Source organism: Moschus berezovskii, chromosome 2 (assembly GCF_049115385.1).
Source record: "Moschus berezovskii isolate FMDL1 chromosome 2, NW_MosBer_1.0, whole genome shotgun sequence".
NCBI lineage: Eukaryota > Metazoa > Chordata > Mammalia > Artiodactyla > Moschidae > Moschus > Moschus berezovskii.
In genome coordinates this window covers 3,785,272-3,809,042 of record NC_142461.1, presented here as the reverse complement: position 1 = coordinate 3,809,042, position 23,771 = coordinate 3,785,272, and the positions used below count along the sequence as shown (strand labels likewise).

The 23,771-nt window shown below is 53.8% G+C and overlaps 1 protein-coding gene across 4 annotated transcripts in view; it reads left to right on the top strand.

Moving 5' to 3' along the window:
• Positions 1 to 23,771, top strand: part of PLA2G2C (phospholipase A2 group IIC) — a 27,515-nt gene extending 3,744 nt beyond the window's left edge. Inside the window, exons 2-5 of one of the 4 annotated variants that reach the window (XM_088843204.1) lie at positions 6,690 to 6,787; positions 10,091 to 10,235; positions 12,087 to 12,190; positions 21,933 to 23,771. In XM_088843204.1, the coding sequence (XP_088699330.1) occupies positions 6,748 to 6,787; positions 10,091 to 10,235; positions 12,087 to 12,190; positions 21,933 to 22,099 (456 nt within the window). In that variant the 5' untranslated portion in view covers positions 6,690 to 6,747 and the 3' untranslated portion in view covers positions 22,100 to 23,771. Of the gene's footprint in view, positions 1 to 6,689; positions 6,788 to 7,697; positions 7,960 to 10,090; positions 10,236 to 12,086; positions 12,191 to 12,298; positions 12,655 to 21,932 lie in introns of those variants that run through there. The other 3 variants (XM_088843199.1, XM_055397262.2, XM_055397263.2) reach the window with 3 other exon arrangements.

Genomic DNA, 23,771 nt, shown 5'->3' with positions numbered 1-23,771 from the left:
CTCTGGCCTCAAGGCTTGAGTTTGAATTCCAGCTCCACCACTTGCTAGCTGGCGACCTTGGGTAAATGCTTTAACTTCTCTGGACCTCAGTTTCACATCTTAGAGTGGAGATGATAAGAATAGGGTTGTTGTGAGGCTGAAATGAGACAATGCATGTAAAGATCTTAGCACCGCGAGTGGCAAGTGGTAAATGCTTGGTGAGGGTCAGGTCCACTGTCCTGTTGCTCTCGTCTCACAGGGCACCTCCACTTCAGTCGGCTATGAACCCCCTGTGGGCAGGACATTGCCTGTGTCTGTGTCCCCTGCTTTGTGGTAGGTGCATAGCAAACGAGAATTGAAGTAATGGCAGTGGTGATGTTGATTGCAGAAGCCGACTTTTCTATGAGAGATCCTGCAAACTGCCCATTGGTATCCCCCCTGAGGGTATGTGGCTTGAAGTGGAGATAACCTCTCCCAGGGCTGGGCTGAAGGCAGGCGCTTCCGTTTTTTAGCCGCTTGTCCGCAGAGACCAGTTGGCCTTTTTGCTTTGTTTCTCAGTTGGACGCTTGTGGATCTTGAGTCTGTGCCCCCGTGTCCCACTCTGTCTGAACTCAGTCTTATTAGACACGTCTGTTGCGATCACGGATGCCCTGAGACAGCGGGTAGACTGGCTGGGTCTTTTGGTAAAGAGGTCAAGAGACTGGCACAGTTAGTCGTGCCTCCCGATGAATCAGCTTCCTGAGGGCACTGCAAGAGAAGTTTCTAGAGAATGAAATTTGCCCCTTGAAGCACCGCAGCTGTGTTTTTTTTTTTTAATATTATTTCTGCCATATGGTTGGAAAATATCCAAAAATGTACTGCCTACTTCCCGGTGTTCTTCAGCAAAGCATACCAGATGTGGTAACTCACCTTGGCTACTGTTGACCAAGTGCTTTTACCATCGGGAGCTTGCTGAGTCTTGCTGGCAGGCTGTGGGGGGCCAGATTATTGTCTCCTCCCCACAGATGGAGACGCTGAGGCTCGGGGAGCTTCAGTGGCTCTGCCAAGAAGTGGCCGGCTCAGCACAGTGCAGTGTTTTCCCAGGGCTTGGAAGGCATTATCTGCACCCCAGGTGAAACACTGTTGACCTGACTGCAGCCATCTGCCCTGCGCTCACAGCCCCAGGTTCACGGGCTCGGGCAGTTATCCTTTTAATCATTCCTCTCCCTTGCCTCCTGCTCAGAGCAGCCACTCCTTTTGTCGTGCCTGTCCTACTTCTGGGTCTGAGAAAAAGAGGCTGATTCTCTTGCTAGAATTTTGTCTACCGTAAGAGCCTTGTGCCATGTGCTTGGGTGTTCCGTGTTGCCTTCAGTTTTGTTTTCTCGGCTGTGTTGTGGATAGTTAGAGGGCTTGGCTCAGTGGCCCACGGGTAAGCAAGAGAACTGCTAAGGGGGTTCGGGGTGCTGAGCTTGGAGTCAGACACACCTGGGACTTCCCTGACGATCAGATGCAGGGGGCATGGGGTTGACCCCTGGCTGGGGAATCACGAGCCCACGAGCCTCGTGCTGTGACAAACAGAAGCAAAAACGCAGTGGGCTCAGGCACACTTGGATTAAGCTTTGGCTCTGTCAGTTTGCAGGGCAACATACCTAACCTCTGCCAGTCTCTATCCCGCCATCCATGAACTGCGGTTGATTATCGGTGCCAGGCTTAGCCTCATTCTGGTCCTCCGTGGTTGTAGCTTTGCTTTTATTGATGAGACTTGAAGCATGGTAGGACTCGGACCATTCACTCATTCGACCCTCAAATATTGATTACTGCACATTTCTCCACGTCTAGTTTTCTTTATCAGAAAAACAAAGATAATGACAGCACTTATCTAGCTGGGGACTGGATATGAGGACTTAACGTGTAAATATATGTGAAGTGCTCAGAATTGTACCACGTATAAAGTAAACGTGATGCACTCATTAGCCATCTTCTTTATACTAGTTGGTGCCAGGACAGGGCTCGCTGAGCTCCACGTGAACAGCATAACGGTGACCCTTACGGACGGACCTTGCAGGCTCCTTCCTGCTTCTGTTCTCCATGGGGAGAAAAGCCGAGCAATGCTTTATCACTGTCCACAGAAGATGAACTGATGAGTGTGAGAGAGCTGCTCTTAGGGACTCGCCTGCCCACTGGCTCCCTCCGTCTCCCCCTCCTCTACTCTCTGTGCCTCTGATCCTGTGCCCTTGGCTTTGGCTCAAATCCCCCGTAAACGATTAGTCAGAGGGAGAGGTCCATGTCCGTCTTGCCTAAGTTGTAGCTGTGGAGGTCAGTGTCTGTGGAAAAGCTCTGTAGCCTTCAAAAGGCCTCACGGACAAGAGGTCTAGGCAGGGGGCACCCAGCAAGGTGGAAGGAGCACTGGATTTGGAGTTGGGACCGCAGGCTTGTCCTGGCCCCGCCACGTGGTAAGCCGCGTGGATCTGTGTCAGGCCACGCCTCCTCTCTGAGTTGGTTTCTCTACTGTCAAGTGAAGAAGTGACAGGTCCTACCTGGAAGGGTTGAGGTGAGGAGTAAATAGATGCAAAATGCAAACTTGAGGTCATGCAAGGCCCCCCCAAATGCCTCCTTCCTTTCGGAGTTGAGTCCAGGGCTCCTTTCTCTGAGCTCGAAGTCGTTTGTTTACTCAGCCACTAGAGGGCCCACCCATCCCTCTCCTAGACTGGCCTCCCTGGACCAGGCTCAGGCGGAGGGTGCAGCCCCGGGAGGCCCCCTGGAGAGAACACCTGTGCGAAAGTGGGCGCCGCAGAGCTGGGGAGCAGGAGCAGCTGACACCTGGAGGCGATGCTGAGGCCAGCGCCGGCCCCCCAGGGCGCTCAGGGCCTGGGGCTGGCCTTTCAGAGATGTCCGGGAGGAGACAAGGGGGCCGCCCTTTATTTAATTTACTTTTTTATTGACGTATAGTTGACATACAGTATCACGTTAATTTCAGGAGCACCCCGTAGTGGCTGATGAAACACGCCGTGAAATGGTGACCATGATAAGTCTGTTAACCACCTGTCACCACACGGAATTACCCCAGTGTTAACTGAAGCCCTCATGCTGTGTATCGCATCCCGTGACGTTTGATAACTGGAAAGTCCGTGTCTCTTAAAGCCCAGCCCCAGCCCCCCCCCACCCCGGAAGCCACCTGTCCGTCCCTGCGTCTGTCACTCTGCCTCTGCTTTACTCGCTCATCTGTTTTGTTTTTCGGCTGCCACTATGCGTGGGGTCATACGGTGTTTGTCTCTCTCTGTGACATCTCACGTGGCCTGACACCCTCCAGGCCCAGCCATGTTGCTGCAAATGGCAACATCTTTAGTGTCTTATGGCTGGGTAATATTTCATTCTGGAGGAGGAAATGGCAGCCCACTCCAGTATTCTTACTTGGAAAACCCTATGGACTGAGGAGCCTGGAGGGCCTCAGTCCATAGGGTTGCAAAGAGTTGGACATGACTTAGCAACTGAACAACAATATTTCATTATAGATACATGTCAAGGAATGCTTAGGTTGCTGCATATCTTGGCTATTGTAAATAATGCTGCAGTGAATATAAAGGTCATATGTCTTTTCAGATTAGTGTTTCTGTTTTCTTTGGATAACTACCCAGAAGTGGAATAGTTGGACTATATGGTAGTGATCCAAGGAGATCCAACCAGTCCATCCTAAAGGAGATCAGTCCTGGGTGTTCATTGGAAGGACTGATGCTGAAACTGAAACTCCAATACTGTGGCCACCTGATGCAAAGAACTGACTCATTGGGAAAGACCTTGATGCTGGGAAAGATTGAGGGCAGGAGGAGAAGGGGACGACAGAGAATGACATGGTTGGATGGCATCACCAACTCAATGGACATGAGTTTGGATGAGCTCTGGGAGTTGATGGACAGGGAGGCCTGGCGTGCTGTAGTCCATGGGGTTGTGAAGAGTCAGACACGATTGAGACTGAATCTCGTTTGAGGTTCAGATTGAGATTGATTGAGATTGAGACCCAGCTGAACTGAACTGAAGTGACGGTAGTTCTATGTTTAATATTTTGAGGAACCTCCACACTGCTTGGCTACACCAGTTTACATGCCCATCAACAGTGCCCAAGAATTCCCTTTTCCCAACATCCTGGGGACTTGGCGCTTCAAATCATCACCTCCAGGGGCTACTCCTCCCATCATGGCCAGGCAGGGTCACAACCTTGGAGCAGACAGAGGCAGTTCCCAGTGAGTGAGTGAGAGCCTCAGGGGCAGCTGATATCCCATCCCTAAAGAGGGGGCCTGCTAGAGACTGTGCCAAGCACTCAGGAAGCAATGGAGAGCCAAGCAGACGCTCTTCCCGTGGGGTGCTTCTGATCCAGATATGGTCTGTACTTACCTATTTGGTCTCCAACCAGCTTGGAGGCCCTCCTGGGGCCACAGTCTTGTCTCCTTAGAAGAAGGCATGTGTGTGCTAGGTTGCTTCAGTCGTGTGCGAATCTTCGAGACCCCATGGACTGTCGCCCTCCAGGCTCCTCTGTCTGTGGGATTCTCCAGGTAAGAATACTAGAGTGGGTTGCCATGCCCTCCTTCAGGGGATCTTCCTGACCCAGGGATCAAAACCAGGCCTCCTACATTGAAGGCGGATTCTTTACCTCTGAGCCACCAGGGAATAGTTGATGCTTATTAAGAGTCTGCACTATCTCATTACCAGAAATGCACCCAGGTCCCTTTCTTCTTCTCACCAAAATGTCATCACTCGCTCTTTTGAAAGATATGAGTCCCTTCATCATGGGCTAAACCATCACACAGTTATTTTTTTCACAGTCAAAAGAAACGAAGGAAGTCAGCCTGTAAGATGGAACCTAATTTAAAAACATCCCTTGCAGCATCTGAGATGAAGGCTGGCTGGGACCAGGCCCGTTCAGGGCCCAGCCTCTCAGCATCTACCAGAATCTTGCCAATGAAGGCAAAAGTAGCAAATTCTCCCAGCCAGGATGCTCCGGCAGGATGCTCGTTGTGACATTTTCTTGGGAAACTTTGCCTCAGGGCTCCATGTGAGGACATGGGACCCTGAGCTCACGTTCTCCTCTGTCATCCTGTGAGAAGTGTGCCGGCTATGGCTGTCATTACCATTGCTAATGACCTTCCCAGGTGGCTCAGAGGTGAAGAATCTGCCTGCCAACGCATGAGAAGCAGGTTCGATCCCTAGGTCTGGGAGACCCCCCTGGAAGCGGGGATGGCAACCCACTTCAGTATTCTAACCAGGGAAATCCCATGGACAGAGGAGATTGGCGGGTACAGTCCATGGGGTTGCTAAGAGTCGTGCATGCCTGAGCAGGTACGCATGCGCCGTTGCTAATAGTGATAAGAAGGGTGTGGTCACCTGCTGCAGCGTCTTATAGTGCCAGTCTGTTTCACTTGCTTTATTTTAGTTGAGCTCCGCAAGTCTGTGCAGCAGGGGGCTGTGTGAGCAGGAGGAAGTTGTCCAAACTCACTGGGCCTCAGTTTCTCCATCTCGAAACTGATAATAGACTCTCTCAGGTTATTGCAAGGATTAAATAATGTAACAGACATGAAGCCCTTAGGGAAAATAGCACCTGGCATTTACTAATTTCCCTTTATTTCTTCTTTACAAAGAATTTATTAGAAATAAATAGATGTGATGCAGTGATCTGCTAAGTGTTTTTTTCTTTTTTTATTGAAGTATAATTCATTTACAAGGTTGTGTCAGTTTCAGGTACACAGCAGAATGACTCGTGTGTGTGTTGGTCGCTCAGTTGTGTCCGACTCTTTGCGACCCTATGGACTGCAGCCCACTAGGCTCCTCTGTCCATGGGATTCTGCAGGCAAGAATACTGCAGTGGGTTGCCATTCCCTTCTCCAGGGCACCTTCCCGACCCGGGGATTGAACCTGGGTCTCCTGTGCTGCAGGCAGATTCTTTACCATCCGAGCCACCAGGGAAGCCCCATTTAGTTATGCGTGTATCTATTCTTTTTCAGACTCTTCTCCCACATAGGTTATTACAGAGTGCTGAGCAGGGTTCCCTGTGCTATGTAGTAGGTCTTTGTTGGTTATCTATTTTATTTACAACAGTGTGAATCTGTTAATCCCAGACTCCTCATTTGTCCCCCGATCCCCGCTTCCCTGTTTGGTAGTCATTAGTTTGATTCCTATGGCTGAGTCTATTCCTGTTTTGCAAATAAGTTCATTTGTATAAGTTTTCTGAGACTCCAACTAATTTTTTAATTATTCTTTGAAATGACTGGTAGGCGATTTTAGCCTCTTTAGGAGAGGAAGCTGGGATTTAGAGGGGCTAAGTTTATGAATAAGATACCTGGTCATCAAGGAAGGAAATCCCAGGGGGACTGCCATGTAAATGGGGCCAGACTTTCCCACACTGGATTCCCATCACGAACCGCATAGCGTTTGCCTGTCAACTTGGCACCACAGGAAATATGGACTCTTCAAAAGAAAAGTAAAAAAGGATGAAGGCTTAGTGTTGCCAAAGAAAGAAATTAAAAACAAAAACAACTTGGACTTTTCAAACAATTGAACCATTCTTATCTTTATATTTAGGTCTAAATACCTGAGGGGGGTATCATATTCAGAGATGATTAGGTTTGAAAAGGTCTGTTTGCGTGGAGTCCTCCACTGAGGGCTTTTGAAGACCTGCGCTGTAGTTGTGGGTTCCATAGCCACGTGATGCCCCTCATTTTGGTTATTTTCTCCCCACGTAGGACTTCAGCTGGCAGAGCCCTTGAAAGCAGCGGCAGGTGTGGTCGTGGCGCCTCGGGAATGAAGGTCTTCGGGGTTCTCGTGGTCTTGGCCTCCTGCTGTAAGTGGTCACAGCGGGGCGAGCTCCACCCTGTTACCCCCTGTCTGTGTCTGTGTCTGGGGCGACCCCTCCTCGGGTGGCGTCAGGTGAGCAGAATCAAGCGTTGCTCAAAGGGGAATCCGGAGTGAAGTGGGCCCCCACCGAAGTCCTGCTTCTGCGTCTTCTGCACAAAGCCTTCACCCCAGTGCTGGGATCTCACAGAACGTTTAGAAAATCATAGGTTGCTAACCATTTGCTAAGCAAGAGGGCATCTGACCCCTGTTGTACCACACGCATACCTTTCAGGAGTCTTTGTTTGGACGCTAGTTGCCTTTATTTCCGTACTTTTAAATTAACCTCTGTTGGAGTATAGTTGATTTACAATGCTGTGTTAGTGATCCCTGCATCGCACGGTGATGCGTATGTCCGCTCTTCTACGGACTCTTTTCCCACACAGGTCGTTACAGAGTGCTGCGTGGAGCTCCCTGTGCTGCGTGGAGCTCCCTGTGCTGCGTGGAGCTCCCTGTGTTACAGAGTGCTGTGTGGAGCTCCCTGTGTTGCGTGGAGCTCCCTGTGCTGCGTGGAGCTCCCTGTGTTACAGAGTGCTGTGTGGAGCTCCCTGTGCTGCGTAGAGCGCCCTGTGCTGTGTGGAGCTCCCTGTGTTACAGAGTGCTGCGTGGAGCTCCCTGTGCTGCGTGGAGCTCCCTGTGCTGCGTGGAGCTCCCTGTGCTGCGTGGAGCTCCCTGTGCTGTGTAGAGCTCCCTGTGCTGTGTGGAGCTCCCTGTGCTGCATGGAGCTCCCTGTGTTACAGAGTGCTGTGTGGAGCTCCCTGTGCTGCGTGGAGCTCCCTGTGCTGTGTGGAGCTCCCTGTGCTGCGTGGAGCTCCCTGTGCTCCCTGTGCTCCCTGTGCTGCGTGGAGCTCCCTGTGCTGCGTGGAGCTCCCTGTGCTCCCTGTGCTGCGTGGAGCTCCCTGTGCTGCGTGGAGCTCCCTGTGCTCCCTGTGCTGCGTGGAGCTCCCTGTGCTGTGTGGAGCTCCCTGTGCTCCCTGTGCTGCGTGGAGCTCCCTGTGCTGTGTGGCGCTCCCTGTGCTGCGTGGAGCTCCCTGTGCTCCCTGTGCTGTGTGGAGCTCCCTGTGCTGCGTGGAGCTCCCTGTGCTCCCTGTGCTGTGTGGAGCTCCCTGTGCTGCGTGGCAGGTTCTCACTGCTTTTGTGTTTTACATGCAGTTGTATGTATGTGTCAGTCCCAGTCTCCCAATTTATCCCTCTCCTCTTGCCCCCTTGGAAACCCTCGTTTGTTCTCTGCATCTTACATTGCCTTTATTTAGAGTCATATGGATTCCAGAACAAAAGCGTGGACATATATCTAGCTAATTTAGGAATGATTAGTTCTCCTCAGAAAGGCATTCTTTAGGTGATCCATGGAATAATGGGTAATTATAAGCCATTGCTTCCAGGAGACCAGATTACATTATCTCTGCAAAGTGAAAGCTAACTTACTGGGAAACAGTGTTGGGTTTGCTGGAAAACTCTCTGACTTGTTGCTTTGATTAGATGAGTGGAGATTTGCCCAAATCCATTTTTCTATCCATTTCAGCTGTGAAACAATCACTTTTGGGTTCCCAAGTCAAAATGTCAAAAATGGGGTCCCCGGTTCACTTAGTCAGTGGTGGAAAGCAGTTTTCAAGATCACGATGTTAGAGGCAGGGGACCCATGTGCAGGAAGAACCACTGCTGCACACACACACACCCTGCTCCGTGTGCCCCAAAAGCAGTGTCTCAGTACGGTCCGACCCTCTCTCCAGGCACTGCTCTGGCAGCAGAGACCACGCCCAGGCTTGGGCCCCCTCCGCAGTGCTTGGGGCCACAGAATGAGATGGGAGGGCTCCTGGGAAAGTCTCTCGAAACCCCCCCGTTTGGGTTTTCTTCTTCACGTTTTACTTTATTTTTATTGTAAAACTAAGGTTCACTTGTAATTAAAATGTAAAATACATTAGTGTGGAGTAACAAGATAAAACCCCTTCTCATCTTTCACAGACCCTGATCCATTTCGATGTAAACAGTCTTCAGAGTTTGATATACATCCTTTTAGGCCTTTACCTGGGCTTCCCAGGTGGTGCAGTGGTAAAGAATCCTGCCAATGCAGGAAACGAAGAGGCGAAGGTTTGATCCCTGAGTCCGGAAGATTCCCCTGGAGTCGGAGACCTGGGTTTGATCGCTGGGTCAGGAAGATCTCCTGGAGGAGGAAATGGCAACCCACTCCAGTATTCTTGCCTGGAGAATCCCATGGACAGAGGAGCCTGGTGGGCTACAGTCCATGGGCTCACAAACAGTCAGACACGACTGAGCGACTGACATCCACTCAGGCCTTTACATACATATGTTGCCAACATTTCAGTAGAAAAGTACTTGTTGTAAAATATGTATATATCAGACAGCATAAAAGTATTGAAGATAAATGTTGTCTGTTTTCTTCTCCACCTACTTCCTCGGTCCCACTGCCTAGTGATATTGCTATTAAAAGTAGTATGTTTTCAAGACATCATTTAGTTATTATCTCCCTGTCAGTAGGCATGTGGGTAGTCTCCAAGTTTTGATATCACAAATAATGCTGCAGCAAACATTTCTCTCTCTGTATATATATATATATATTTCCCCTCACTTTCCTAAGCACTCTGTAGAAGTAAAAATTGCTAAGTTCTTGTGTGTGTGTGTGTGTTTGTATGCTCATTCACGTCCGACTCTTTATGACCCCGTGGACTGTGGGCCGCCAGGCTCTTCTGCCTGTGAAATTTTCCAGGCAAGAATACTGCAGTGGGTTGCCATTTCCTACTCCAGGGGATCTTCTCCACCCGGGGATCGAACCTGTATCTCTTGCAATCTCCTGCACTGGCAGGGGGATTTATTTACCACTATGCCACCTGTATTTGCTGTTAAAAAAATGAATTGAGGACAGCTTTTTCTGCCTCTTAAGTATTTTGTTTCTCCTGTGAGATTGTAAAAGCCCCGGTGATTTTTGCAGGGACTGGCATTTCTGGCTTTGAACCTTCCTTGTTAATGATTAACATCAGACCTGAGGGTGTTTCTGCACGGGATGGTGGTCTTTTTCTGTGGGGAGAAGACTGTAGTTGACAGCATTGTCCTGAATGTCCCAGAAACTGGGCTCTCCTCCGGGGTTAGCAAGAAACTAGCTGTGTGATGCAGTTGATCGACCCTCTCTCGTCCGCATTAAAGGGGCTGGTGTCCAGTTTAGGGGGCTCTGGCTCGGGGATGTGAAAGCAATCTTTCTCATAGCATCTTCCCTTCTTCCTTATTTGCTCCTCGGCAGTGATGGCCCCCATGCACAGCAGCTTCTGGCAGTTTCAAAGGATGGTCAAACACATCACAGGGCGGAGTGCCTTCTTCTCGTATTATGGATATGGCTGCTACTGCGGGCTTGGGGGCAAGGGGACCCCTGTGGATAACACTGACAGGTGAGTGCAGAGGCTCTGAGGCTTTCTGTCATTTGATTCACATCGAAATCCTTTCTTGAAGAGAGAGAGGATGTTCAGACTTGCAAATTGCAAGGAACAAACCGATTTGGGTGAGCTTGAGCAGAAGGACAAAACTGGGAGTGGGAGGGAGGTCTTGAGAAGCCCAGGGCTGGGGCTGGCTTCCTGCAGTCCAGGGCCTGCAGGAGGTTCGCTGCTCTGCTGTTACCACCTTGAAATGCTGGACAGTGTTTGAATAAGGGGCCTTCCCGTTTTCATGTTACCCCAGGCTTTGCAGATCGTGTGGTCAGCCCTGCCCAGAGCTCTAGACAAATGCCCAGCTCCCAGTCCATGGCAGATGCCGTCTTTTCTTGGGCCCTCACGTGTTAGGGTTATCAGTGCAGCAGGACGGGCCTGGTGTCCCCCATCCCGATTCCATCCTGCAGGAAGGAGAGAGAATCTGAGTGGCCCAGTTTGGAGAAGCTGTCCATCTGGGTGAGGACACGCGGCACAGACCCGGCTGCCAGGCCTACTTCTCAGGATGGGGAGGAGGGGTGTGAGTTCCCAGAAAAGGTGGAGGTTGGTGTTATCTGGGGAGGGAACAGGGAAGTAGGAAACATGACGGTCTGTGCATCTTTTTATTTGAAGAAATAAGAAGCAAAATGTTCCTGGCCACGTTCACCAGAGTGTGGATGAATATAGCCCCACAGCAGGGCCTGAATATCACCCCTGGAGCTCAAGTCCTCTGGGCAAGACCCAGAGCCGTGGAGGGGGCCTGGCACTGACGAAGTGCCCAGCACGCGCGGAGCCCTGGGACTGCTGCTCTGCACGCGGGGCCTGGTTGACTCCTCCTAGCGTGTGGTTGAGGCCAGGCCACCATCTCCATTTTACAGGGGACAATGACGAGGGGCCCGCCGAACAGAGCTGCAGACCCTGAAGACCTTCAGCCCCTTGAGTGGCGGAGTCAGGATTTGCACCAGTTTTCTTGTTTCAAAGTCCAGGCCCTTTAATGCTCTGTGCCTCCCCTTCCAAGTCCTAAGGCTGATGAGGATTCCCACACTGTCAGCCAAAGGTGACAACCAGGAGCCCACGTGTGGACGCAGATGGTGATGGGGGAAGACGGAGCGTCCAGCCCAGCGGATCGGCCTGTCCCCGCCTCTGCATTCCTGCCGCTCTGACTTGGCTGGGGAGGGGGGCGGGGGCTGTCCCCAACTGTTTTCTCTCCTCCAGTGCTGTCCCCGCTCCGTCTACCCCATTGCCGTCGCACCGGCTCTCAGCCTCAAGAGAGCAGAGCCCGAAGGATTACGTCTGATGTGCTGACCTTTGCCTGCTCAGAGCCTCTCCCAGGGCCGGGCACTTACTTGGTACTCAGTCATTACTTGAAGGTGAAAGGAGAGGAGAGTGGCAGAGGGGGAGGCGGTGGACGGCACACTGACTCGATGCGCAGGAGTCTGAGTGAACTCCGGGAGTGGGTGATGGACAGGAAGCCTGGTGTGCTGCAGTCCACGGGCTGGCAAAGAGTCGGACACGACATAGCGACTGAACAACAAGGGCAGGTCATTAAATGAATGAATACGCCACGGGAGCCTGGATTTGGGGGAAATTCACCTCTGAACCTCGTTTCCTCCAGCACAGAATGGGGACTAGGACTGCATCTCCTAGGGTCACCATGAGGAGCTCATGAGCCAGCAGTAGGTAGAGAAGGGCTCTTTCTATGATTTTTAACACCATCAGGAAGTCACCTCCCTGCCTTCCGCACCTTGTCATCCAGGAGGGAGGCGGGTGAGTCCTTTCCCGCCTTCTCCCCAGGGCCGTCCTCAGGAAAGCCCCCGTCTCCTTCCGTCTGGCCCACAGGTGCTGCCTGGCCCACGACTGCTGCTACGAGAGGGCGAAGCAGCTCGGCTGCCAGCCCGTGTTGAATGGCTACCAGTTCCGCGTGGTCAATGGGACGGTGGTGTGTGAGTAGTCCTCTCGGCAGAGAGTGTCCCTGACCCTGGGCCTTTCTTACAGTTAAGCCTCGTGGACCTGGAGAACTTTGGGAAAAGGAGATTTTTTTTCCCCCCAAGGGCTCTGGGATGGAGAGTGGCAATTCCGAGCATCTGCGCTTCCTGAGAGCCCAGCCCTGGTCCCTCCCCCGGTCCTCCCTCTCCTGGAGTGCGGTTTTCAGCCCACAGTCCCCACCGCCCACCGGGGTCCCGCCTGATCTCGATAAGTAGTTGTTGACCGAAGATTACACTGAATCTTGTGGCTGCGCTTGGCAGCTGTTACTATTGAGAAGCTTCTTCCTGATGTCTGTTGTGTGTTAACAAAGGGGCTCGGCTGTTTTTCAGTTGAACAAATATTTGTGAAGGGGGTTGCGTGCCAAGCTCTGGGGTAGGTGCCGTGGGGGACAGCAGAGTGAATGGGGGGGCAGGGTAGGGAGCCCATCTGTCATTGAGGCCGTTCAGAGAGGAGGACAGGGTGGGCCAGCACTGAGTGTCCAGCTTGTGGGGAGGGGCCTCTGATCTCTCAAAGCGTGATCCGGGGCGGCTGGGTAGCAGGTAGGACAGGCTGGATCTAAAGCGCAAGCTCACTTGCAGGCAGCAGACCACAGGCTTGTCTCTCTCAAATGCCGTTCAGTTCGGCAGGACGGGTGGTCTGAACGCCCCTTCAAGTGTGTGACTCACCTTCTGCTCGGCCTTGTGGAGTCACGGGAACCACCGTCCTCCCTTGCGTGTTTACTCAGAGCTGTGAGTGTGTCTTGGAGATCACCTGTCCCCTCCCAAGGCGGGGGACCCCCTGCCTTGCCTTCATCTCCCAGCGCCCCCACCCAGAGCTCGGGCTCCGGATGCCCTGAGTCAGGCTGGCTCGGTCTGCCCGGTTCCGATGCCTGGGAGCTGGAACCTGGCCCAGATCCCTGCGGGTGGGAGGCCCAGCTTCAGCAGAGTCTGCTTTTCCGCTCTGCCCTCTTCGGGCCTGCTGTCAATGGGGAAGGGACCCCGTTTTTCCCATATGAGCGCAAGAAGACTTCCTGACCACCCTCTAGCCTAAAGCAAAGTGTCTCCACTGTGAGGCCCCCTCAGTCACATCCAGGACACGGGGCGGGATCACGGTCTGGTGGATGGGGGCCGAGGTGGGGCTGGAGGAGGAGGATCTCAGAGATGGCTTGCTTCCACAAGTGGTGGCACCAAGTTTCTCATCCCTCCCGACCCCACATGTTGGGGGGTGGGGGTGGGAAACGGGGCGAGCCTGGCTGTCGCTTGGTGGGGGAGGGGCACACAGAGAAGCTGCCCTGACTCCTCTCCATCTGGCTGGTGGTCTTGTCTTCACGTGGTTTCTTCTCATCTCTTTTCCTCTTGACCTTGACCTCTGTCGTGTCAGGTGTCACCTTAGGGTGGTTGAAAAGGCATCACTTGGAGAGAAGATGCACTCTAAGAGCTCTCTTCCCTCATGCCCCCGTAAAGCACAGGGAGAGGAGGGAGGGATACAGAGCTCTGAAGAGGGAAGCAGGTTTTCAGTAGGTGCCAAGGCCCTTCCTGCACCGTGGTCCCACGCCCCAGACCAAACCCTCTGCTCCTGTGGGTGGGCCGTACTGAGTGCCTGTGGGTCTGGGTCCTCTGCATCTGGAGCAGCTTCTTTAGCAACGCTCTTCACCTTCTGCCGTGGGGACCAGAGCTGCAGCCAAGGACCCCAGGAAATTGAAGAAGGTGACCCGGCAGCAGAGGCCGGAGCCCCAGCAGGTGGCACAGGAAGTGTTGCCTGCTTGGCACATCACGCTGGGTGGTGGTGGGAGGTGCAGGCAGGGTCTTGGAGCTGGACTGGAACATTCATGGCCTGGGCTATGCTTTTCATAGATGCTGGCCCCTGCCAAGCAGCAGCAGCCAGTTGTTCTTGAAGCTGGGCCAGGGATCCCGGAGTCCAGCTCCTGTCTAAGAGAGTTAGCGAGGAAGGACGTTTGCCCATCCTCACCAGGGCACTAGCAACCCCTTCTGCAGCTGACCCATCCAGTGAATACCAGGCTGATCCCCTGTTGTTCCCACCCCCACCTTTGTTCAGTCACTCAGTCATGCCCGACTCTTTGTGACCCCATGGACTGCAGCACGCCAGGCTTCCCTGTCCTTCACCATCTCCTGGAGTTTGCTCAAACTCATGTCCATTGAATTGGTGATGCCATCCAACCATCTCATCCTCTGTTGTCCCCTTCTCCTCCCATCTGCAATCTTTCCCAGCATCAGGGTCTTTTCCAGTGAGTCGGCTCTTCGCATCAGGTGGGCAGAGTATTGGAGCTTCAGCTTGCGAAGTCCCTATTTCCAGGAACAGGGCTGGGAGCCGGGTAACCTGGCTCCTAATCCTGGGTCTGTTGCTGGTGTGCTGAGACCCTGAGTGAACCCCGAGCACATCCATCTCCTTGCCCAGTATCAACTGAGTACCCACGGGGTACCCATGCAGGGCCAGCGCTGTGCCAGGGCCGGGGCACAGAGCAAGGCAGCCCCGGGCCCTGCTGCAGTGCTTTTGGAAACCAGTCGACCAACCCCTCATTGCAGTGATGGGGAGCCTGAGGCCCAGAGATGGGGAAGGGCTGACCCAGGCTCCAGGCAAGCTCAGTCTCATGTCTTGAGACTGTCCAGTGCTCTGGAACACCCTGCTGGCCTGAGTTTTCTGGGCCGGAGCTTCTGCATCCATATTGCAGGGGCACTCACCATAGCTGAAGTTCGTCAGCATCTGAAGGAGACTTGGCACTCAGCGCTTTGAATCCACAGTAAGCCTCTGAGGTGGGCACTGTCCTCCGCGTTATCGAGGGGGACCCTGAGGCTCAGAGAGGTGAAGTGAGATGGCCAAGGCCACACAGCCGGGGAAAGAACCACTGGGACTCAGTCCAGGTCGTCTGACCCTAGCTGGCGCTCCTGCCTCCCACCGCCTTCCCCGCTGGCATGAGACTACTGGGAGGGGCAGGGGGCTGGACTGGGGGGCTCACACAAATGCACGCCTTGTTATCTAAAGCACGCCTGTCAGAATGCTTGGCTCCAGCCCAGGGGGCAAAGGAAAGCTGAAGGAGCTTGTCCCCCTGCAGTGCCCCAGATCTTTCTGTTCCAACTCCGCGCACCTCGCTGAAAGGCCCAGAGACAGCAAATGCTTTGGAGTCAGGCAGAGTCGGGCCTGAATTCCAGCTTCACCTTTTCCAGCTGGATTAATTGCACGACCACCCTGGGCCTTAGTCTCCTCCTCTGTAAAGTACTAATCAGTACTTCCTAAGGTCTCTGAGGTCACTGGAGAAGGAAATGGCAGCCCACCCCAGTAATCTTGCCTGGAAAATCCCATGGATGTAGGAGCCTGGCAGGTACAGCTCATGGGGTCGCAAAGAGTTGGACACGACTAAGCAACGTCACCAAGGTCACTAAAGAATTGACTGAAGTAACTCAACGCAGGGACCTCCCAGATGGCACCAGTGCACCCGCCTGCCAGCGCAGGAGATGTAAGGGACTTTCCTCCCTGGGTCGGGAAAATCCCCTGGAGTAGGGAATGGCAACCTGCTCCAGTCTTCTTGCCTGGAAAATTCTATAGGCACAGGAGCCTGGGAGGCTACAGTCCATGGGGTTGCAAAAGACTAAACACTCCCCAACTCAGAGGTCTGACCCAGAGTGGGTGCATAATTAATACCTTTCCTTTTAGAAGTTGAGATTTCTTCTTCTTATTTTTTTAACCCCAGTTTCCTTTTCCCCTTTACTTCGTAGGAAAGCACTGGGATTTTCTTTATTACCGTTGAGAGATAATTGGAAGTATCTCCTCTGCATTGGCCTCCCCTTGAATTAATGTCATTAACCCCTTATAGGATGAAAGCTCTCCCCCACCGCCCCCACCACAATCCCCAGTTACACTGCAGTTCAAAGAACTGCCCTGCAAGGGTTAATCACCTCCCAAGCCTCTCAGTTCTGAAATCTGGCACCCAAGCCTAGTTCCAGGTTGCCTAGCAACCAGCGGCTGCTCCTGGACGTGTTTGGTGCGAGCAGGGAAGGGAAAGGAGAAAAACAGCCTGGTCTGTCCGTGTCTCGAAATGTCAGTGGGAGAGCTGTGCAGAGAAAGGCCTGGAACCCAAGCCCTGGGGCCAACTTGCCGAGTGGTGACGGCTGCCCTCAGGCGACCGCGGAGGTCGTTAGTGCTCTGTTGAGAGGGCTTGCATAAGCACTTGGAATTCACAAGGGAGTCTAAGATCCACCAGTGGTGATGTCCCCTCCACCCACGTGTGCCCACATCTGCTGGGCCGTGGGCGGCAGAGCCAGAGTTCCGGCCCGAGGCCCCTCTGTCACCTCCGTCTCTGAGCCTGTGACTCTGCCCTCTGCCCAAGGCGGAGGGCGAACCAGGTCACCGCCCGAGTTTGTAGTTCGCAGAGATCTCTGTCCTTCGCTGCGTTTGCTCCTCACGACACCGCCGCTCACTGGCGCGTCGCCCTTTTCCTTTCCTGGCACCTGGCTCGCCCTGCCGCCATCTCATCTTGTTCAGTATTTCTTTCCTTACGGGTCAGCCCTCCCCGCAGCTGGGGTTTGAGCTCCAGGAGATGGGGAGCACTTGTTGGGGGTGGGGTAGTGCATGCATGCTCAGTCGTGTCTGACTGTTTTGCGACCCCATGGACTGTAGCGCCCCCCCATCCCAGGCTCCTCTGTCCCTTGAATTTCTCAGGCAAGATACTGAAGTGAGTTGCCATTTCCTCCTCCAGGGGATCTTCTAGACCCAGGGATCAAACCCATGTCTCCTGCATTGCAGGCAGATTCTTTACTGCTGAGCCCCCTGGGGAGCCCCGGGGAGGGGGTCGGTGCTCGCTCTCATAAAGGCACAGAGAAGGATGCCCAAAGCCATGCAGTTGTGGGCTCCACTCACTCAGACCTGTCCCCCTGCTTCCTGGACAAAGGCCAGGCATATGTTAGAAACTCAATATCTGTTTGATGATCGAATGAGTGAAGAAATTCATGAAATAGTCTGTATGTGAACCTGTACCCTCATTTGAAAGCCTAGGGAAGAGACTCAGAGAGGAACAACTTCCCTGAGATGCCAGAGCTTGCAAGCAGCAGATCTGGACCCAGAAACTGACTGCCCATTTCTCGGGATGGGGGCTCTGTTCACTGCCCGGCGGGCAGTGTCAAAGTCCAGCCAGCGAGGCGGCAGCATATGGTGATGGAGCCCTTATCACGTGTTTGGTGCCGAAGATCTGCAAGAAAGAAACAAACTCGGTGACCAGAAGGAGCTTGTGTGCAGGCAGGGAGACAGCCCATGAAATATTCAGAAAGAAAGATACACTCGGGTAGCGACAAATGCTGTGAAACCTCTAAAATAAGGCCACACGCTAAGGAATGAGGACGGCGGTGGGGGGTGGATGGCTCCTTCAGGTGTCAAGGAAGGCAGAGGAGGGTGGGGGTGGGTGTCCCACGAGAAACGAGTCGGCAAGGCCTGGCCATGGGGTGAGGGGCTCCCCTGCTCCTTCAGTTGCAGGGGGAAGCCTTCAAGCAGAGAGTGATCAGCTCAAATTTTCCTTTGGAAAGATGACTCTGGCCCCCGCCTGGAGAAGTTGGGGAGCAAGGGAAGAAAGAGGGAGAGCCACTAGTGGGCTGTTTCCGTCGCACTGGGGGGAGGTGACCGTCGTGTGGCTCAGTAGCTGGGGCAGAGGGTCAAACGCTGGGTGTGCTTGGGAGGTGAAGCGACAGAACCTGATGTCGGAGTCAGTGTGAGGCTTGAAGGCGAGGGAGGCCGACTGACGTCGTGGGTCTGAGCGTCCGTGGGTAACCGTGCGTCTACGAGCCTGTGCGCATAGAGACACACAGACTCTGCGGTCACAGCAAGAGCCTAGATGAGCCGTGCTGGGTTTGAGATGCACGTCGGACGCTCAGGGGCCGGGTGGGGGGTCACGTGAACACACGCGTATCGGAGCTCAAAGGGCTGCGGGGAGAACTGGGGAGTCTCTGAGGGGAGAAGTGGGGAGTGGGCAGTGCTCAGGCGGTATTTACAGCCCTGAGCTTTAAAACAAGGGCTCTTTAAAGAGGTGCAGACGAGGAGTGGCCTGGCAGGCAGTCGAGGTTAGCCCACGCAGGAGCGTAGACCCTCCCATCTCATTGGTGGACGTGTGTGCCTGCGTGCGTGCTAAGTCGGTGGACGTGTGTGCTTGTGTGCGTGCTAAGTCGCTTTAGTCGTGTCTGACTCTGCAGCCCATGGGCTGTAGCCCCCCAGGCTCCTCTGTCCGTGGGATTCTCCAGGCAAGAATACTGGAGTGGGTGGCCATGCCCTCCACCAGGGCATCTTCCCAACCCAGGGATGGAAGCTGCATCTCTGACGTCTCCTGCATTGGCACATGGGTTCTTTACCACTAGTGCCGTCTGGGAAGCCCAGGTGGAAGAGGTTCAGTCTGTCTCATGGAATGAGAAGCCATTATCAGTCCCCTTCTTCATGTCCCGGTTTCCCCATCAGCAAACTGAAGGATGCAGGCTCTGGATTTGGGCTTGTTGTTAAAAGATGACTTGCATGGCATTTCTTGGCCCAGGGCTGCCTCTTCTAGCCAGTGACAGGCCTGACCCTACTACAGCTGTGGGATGCCCACAGCGATAGACCACGGCTCTGTGTCAGTCCCCAAGGCCTGGGGACCGGGTCAGTCATTAGACGTAGAGCTGATCAGCAGGAGAGAATTTACGGTTCATGCTTTGGAAAGGACCAGAAGACAAAGCAAGAAAGGGACATGGTGAGAAAGGAGGAGGGAGGCTTGATGAAAGGAGATGGAAGAAAGAAGAGACGGAAAAGAAAAGGAGCCCGAGAAAGGGACTGAAAGAGCGACGGGGGAGAAAGAGGAAAGCGTGGGAAGCGTGACTCCCTTCGGGTTTCCAGAGAGGCAGCACCTGGGTGGTTGACAGCTCGGGGCACCAGGCCCTTTGGGAGGAGAGAGAGGTTGGATGGGCTGGAGCCCTGCACCCAAGTAGCCCCACTGCGTGCAGCAGCCACACGACCCGGGGGCCCCTACCCGGCGGCTGCCTGGGGAGGGAATCCAGGGGGTAGCTGGGCGTGGCAGAGGTGAGAGGCCCGGACATGGATGGGACGGGGGTCTCAGGGAGCCCCAGGGGAGCTGGGGCCCCGTGGGTGTTGTAGAATTGTCACACATGTGCGAGGGCAAAGGTGATCCAGGCGGAGCAGCGGGAACGGCGGGAGCCGTCCTGGCACATTTTCTGCGGGTGAGTGGAGAGCCCCCGAGGCGTGGGCTGGTGTCAACATGTCTTGAGAAGCCCAGGCTCCAGTGAGCCAGGGGAAGACAGCTTCCTGCAGGAGCTGTGGACTTCAGAGAGGGAGAAGGAAAACAAACAGACTATAGCCAGCACTGGCCCAGCTTCAGAGGGGCCTTCTTCTCCCAACGTGTGCAGCATCGTCGTAATAACAGCGTCCATAGAGGCCTCTGCGTTCCGGGCGTATCCAGACCTCCGTCTGTGACAGCAGTGAAAATCCTCATGATGCCTGAGGTAGACGGCACTGTGTATTTTTGATGCTATTGTTTTTATCACCGTTTTATAAATGATATGGAAACTAATTTGCCCAAGGCCAACACATCAGGGGATCTGACTGCCTCACTTCCTCACCCCAAACCCTGAAAAGAGAATGGAGTTATCTAGAAGGAGGCTGCCTTAGATATCCCCTATGCCAGGGGTCCCCCACCTCCAGGATCTAATAATGCCTGAGGATCTGAGGTGGAGCTGATGTAATAGGAACGGAAATAAAGTGCACAGTAAATGTGGTGCCCTCGAATCATCCGGAGACCATCCCTTCCTCCCCACCCCCAGTCCGTGGAAAAATTGTCTTCCATAAAACTGGTCTCTGGTGCCAAAGGAATTGGGAATCGTGGTCACGTGTGGATGTGAGAGTTGGACTGTAAAGCTGAGCACCGAAGGATTGATGCTTCTGAACTGTGGTGCTGGAGGAGACTCCTGAGAGTCCCTTGGACTGCAAGGAGATCCAACCAGTCCATTCTAAAGGAGATCAGTCCTGGGTGTTCATTGGAAGGACTGATGCTGAAGCTGAAAGTCCAATCCTATGGCCACCTGATGCAAAGAACTGACTCATTTGAAAAGGCCATGATGCTGGGAAAGATTGAAGGCAGGAGGAGAAGGGGACGACAGAGGCTGAGATGGTTGGATGGCATCACCAACGCGATGGACCTGCGTTTGAGTAGGCTCCGGGGGTTGGTGATGGACAGGGAGGCCTGGCGTGCTGCAGTCCACGGGGTCACAAAGAGTCAGACATGATTGAGCGACTGAACTGAATGCCACACACACACCCCACCACAGCTCGGTCAACTCTGACTAATAAATAAAAGATACACACACACACACACACACACACACACACACACACCACACACACACCACACACACACACCAAATAAAAGATGTAAAAGATCCCCACCTAGTGGTCATTTGACCACAGTGCAGACACTCCATCCCAAAGACCCATTGAGGTTTCCTTCCTTCACTGAAGGACTGTTAGTTGAGCACATCCTGTGAGCCAGCATTTGTTCTGCATCCTGGGGACGCTGGGAGGGACGAGATAGAAAAAGCCTCAGTCTCACATGGCTTACACTCAGCCAAGGAGAGACAGACCCAAACAAGCAAACAGGAGTGAGAGGTGTGAAAGGTGCGGGTGCAAACAAATGGGGCGTGAGGGAGGGCGGCTGGAGGCATTCAGCTGGAGCGGTCAGGGGGCCCCTCTCTGAAGACAGGGAGTCTGACCAAGGCCCAAGAGTGGGACGCCTCCAGCCACTTGAAGATCTTGGAGAGGAGTGTTTCAGACCAAGAAACTAGCAAGTGCAAAGGCCCTGGGACGAGACCAACCAAAGCATGTGACCCGAAGAGGCCGGCGTTCCTGGAGCAGAGGGGAGGGGAGGGTGGAGGGCTGGGGGCGTGGAGAGGTGGGCAGGGGCCCCGTTACGGCAAGCCTGCTTCAGAGTCCGTGGCAAGGCTTTGGGATGTCTTGGTTCAAATAGTAGGAAACCACAGCAGGGCTTCCAGCAAGAGAGTGAACCTCGTTCATTCCAATGGTCCCTGTTTATTTCCTTCCATCAGGGCGGGAGAGCTGGTGATGACAGGGATTGGGATCATGGCCAAGAACATGGGGAGAAGAGGGCAGAGCATGAAGTATTGTAAACGTAGAGACATCCATGGAGCTTTGGGTGGATGGAGTGTGGAAGTGAAAGGAAGGCGGCAATCAAGGTTGGCTGCTAGTTTTCTGGCTTGAGTTGGAGGTGGTACCAATTCTGAAGCTGAGAGTGTGGGTGGAGGGCCAGATCAGTGGTTAGGGCAGGGGCACCTACATCAAGAGCTTCCTTTGGGGCATCTTATACTGGAGATGCTAGTGATTTCCATGTGAGATGCCAGGTAAGCTGCTGGAGATAGGAGCTGAGCTCTGAGAAGACGGGTTCTGTGTCCTTGCCCTGGGAGCCGCCTGGGGACACTAACTCAGTGCTCCCCCCACTCACGTGCAGCCCACACCCGCCCCTTCTCCTGTTTCTTTCCAGCTGTCTCTTCAGGGCATGTCCAGCTGGAAGGTGGAAGGGCTTGACATGAAGGAGAAGGACTTCCAGTTCCTTTTTCCTTTCAATTTTCAACCCTTGACCCCTTACTGTGAGCTCACAGTTCTCCCCAACCTGAGGACCAGACCCTGGGGGTGGCTGCAAGCCCCCCGTGACCTTCTGTCTCCCTGCAGGTGAATGTGCCCTTGGGCCTGGCGTCAGCTGCCTCTGTGGGCTACGGGCCTGCGAGTGTGACACACAGTCTGCCTTCTGCTTCAAAGAGAACCTGCCCACTTACGAGAAGAACTTCAAGCAGTTCTCCAGCCGGCCCCACTGTGGCAAGCACAAGCTCCAGTGCTAGAGAGGCCACAGGGTCCCTGGTCAGGCCCAGGGTACTCCTTTGTCACTCGGCATCAGAGGGCTGGAGATCAACAGTGCAGAAGGCAGAATCTGGGCCTTCGATGGAGGGAGACAGACCAGAAATATAAATAAACGATACGTTCCAACCACAGTCAGTGCTATGAAGCTATAGAACAAAGTGACAAGGTAGAGAGATGTCCCCTACCCCCATCCCAGGAAGATTCCAAAAGGGGAAAAGGCCCCAGGATCTGCCTTAAGCGCTCCCTTCATCCCCAGCCCAAGATCGGGATGCTGGGCAGACTTGGGGACCAGACCCACACCCCAGATCCAGCTGGAGCCAAGCAAGGATCCTGGAAAACAAGGTCTCAGGCACATGCCAAGGCCCTGAGAGGTGCACTTGGCCTCTTTTCTCATTTGCTGGAGTTCTGACTTCTGAAAACCCAAGGTAGGAAGACATCGGTGCCATTTTCACCTCTCAGGAGATAGAGCCTGGGAACATCCATGCCCACGGCTGCCACGGATGTCACGGCCAGGAAGATGCCAAAGCAACAGAGAAAGGGCGGGGGGTGGGCGAGTCAGGGGTATCCAAGGTTGCTGGTCACGTTTAGAAGCTCCTGGCCACGAGGCATAAATTCTAATAAATGTTAAAGTGGTCCAGTCTGGGTGGACTCTGATCATTCTGACGCCCAGCTTGTAGCGGAGATTGCAAAAATGACCACACCTGGAGATTTCCCCGGGGTCCAGTGGTTAAGACTCTGCCTTCCAATGCAAGGGATGTGGGTTCGGTCCCTGGTCAGGAAACTAAGATCCCAGAAGTCACAGGGAATTAGGCCCAGGTGCCGCAACCAAGACTGGAGGAAGCCAGATCATTAAAAATAATAATAAAGACTCTTTGGTTAAAAAAAAATGACCACCATTGTTCTTACCTCTCTGTTGTTCGGTCGCTCAGTCACGTCCGACTCTTCGCGACCCCATGGGGTGCAGCACGCCATCCTTCCTTGCCCTGATGCTCAGCTTTTCCCATCAAGAGGTAGCGTCTGTTCCCCCCCAACCCACTGTGAATCTGAACTCTGAACTGGCCTTGTGACTTAGTATGGTCCATAAAACATGATGAAAGCGGTGGTCCACCAGTTCCCCCACGAGGACTCAGGAGGCCCAGTGCACACCCTCTTTCAGAACACTGCCACCGCCAAGAGAAAAAGCCCAGGGAGGCCTGCAGGAGGACGGGAGGCCGCCTGGGCTAGGGTCATCCGCCCAGCTGCCCGGACTGAGACCCCAGACCTGTGAGAGTGCTCAGCAAGGATCAGCAAAGCCAGCTCACAGATGACCACAGACACAGAGAACCTCAGTGAGGCCAAAACAACCGCCCGGCTGAGCTCTGGCGAAGCCACCGCCTTGTGGAAGAGCGAGCTAGATAGAGGCTCTGTCTACAGTATTAAGTTTAGGCATGGTCTGTCACGTGGTCTAACTCATTGATGTTGTTGGCCCGCACTCCCTGAGCCTCAGCACTGTGACGCTCCTGGAGGCACCAGGAACAGCGTGGTGTGCCCCTGCCCCTCACCTTAGGGCTTGGGAGGAGAAGGGCAGGTGCTGACTGATGGGGAGACAGTGCAAACAGTGCCAGACTTTAGGGGCTCCAAAATCACTGCAGATGGTGACTGCAGCCAGGAAAT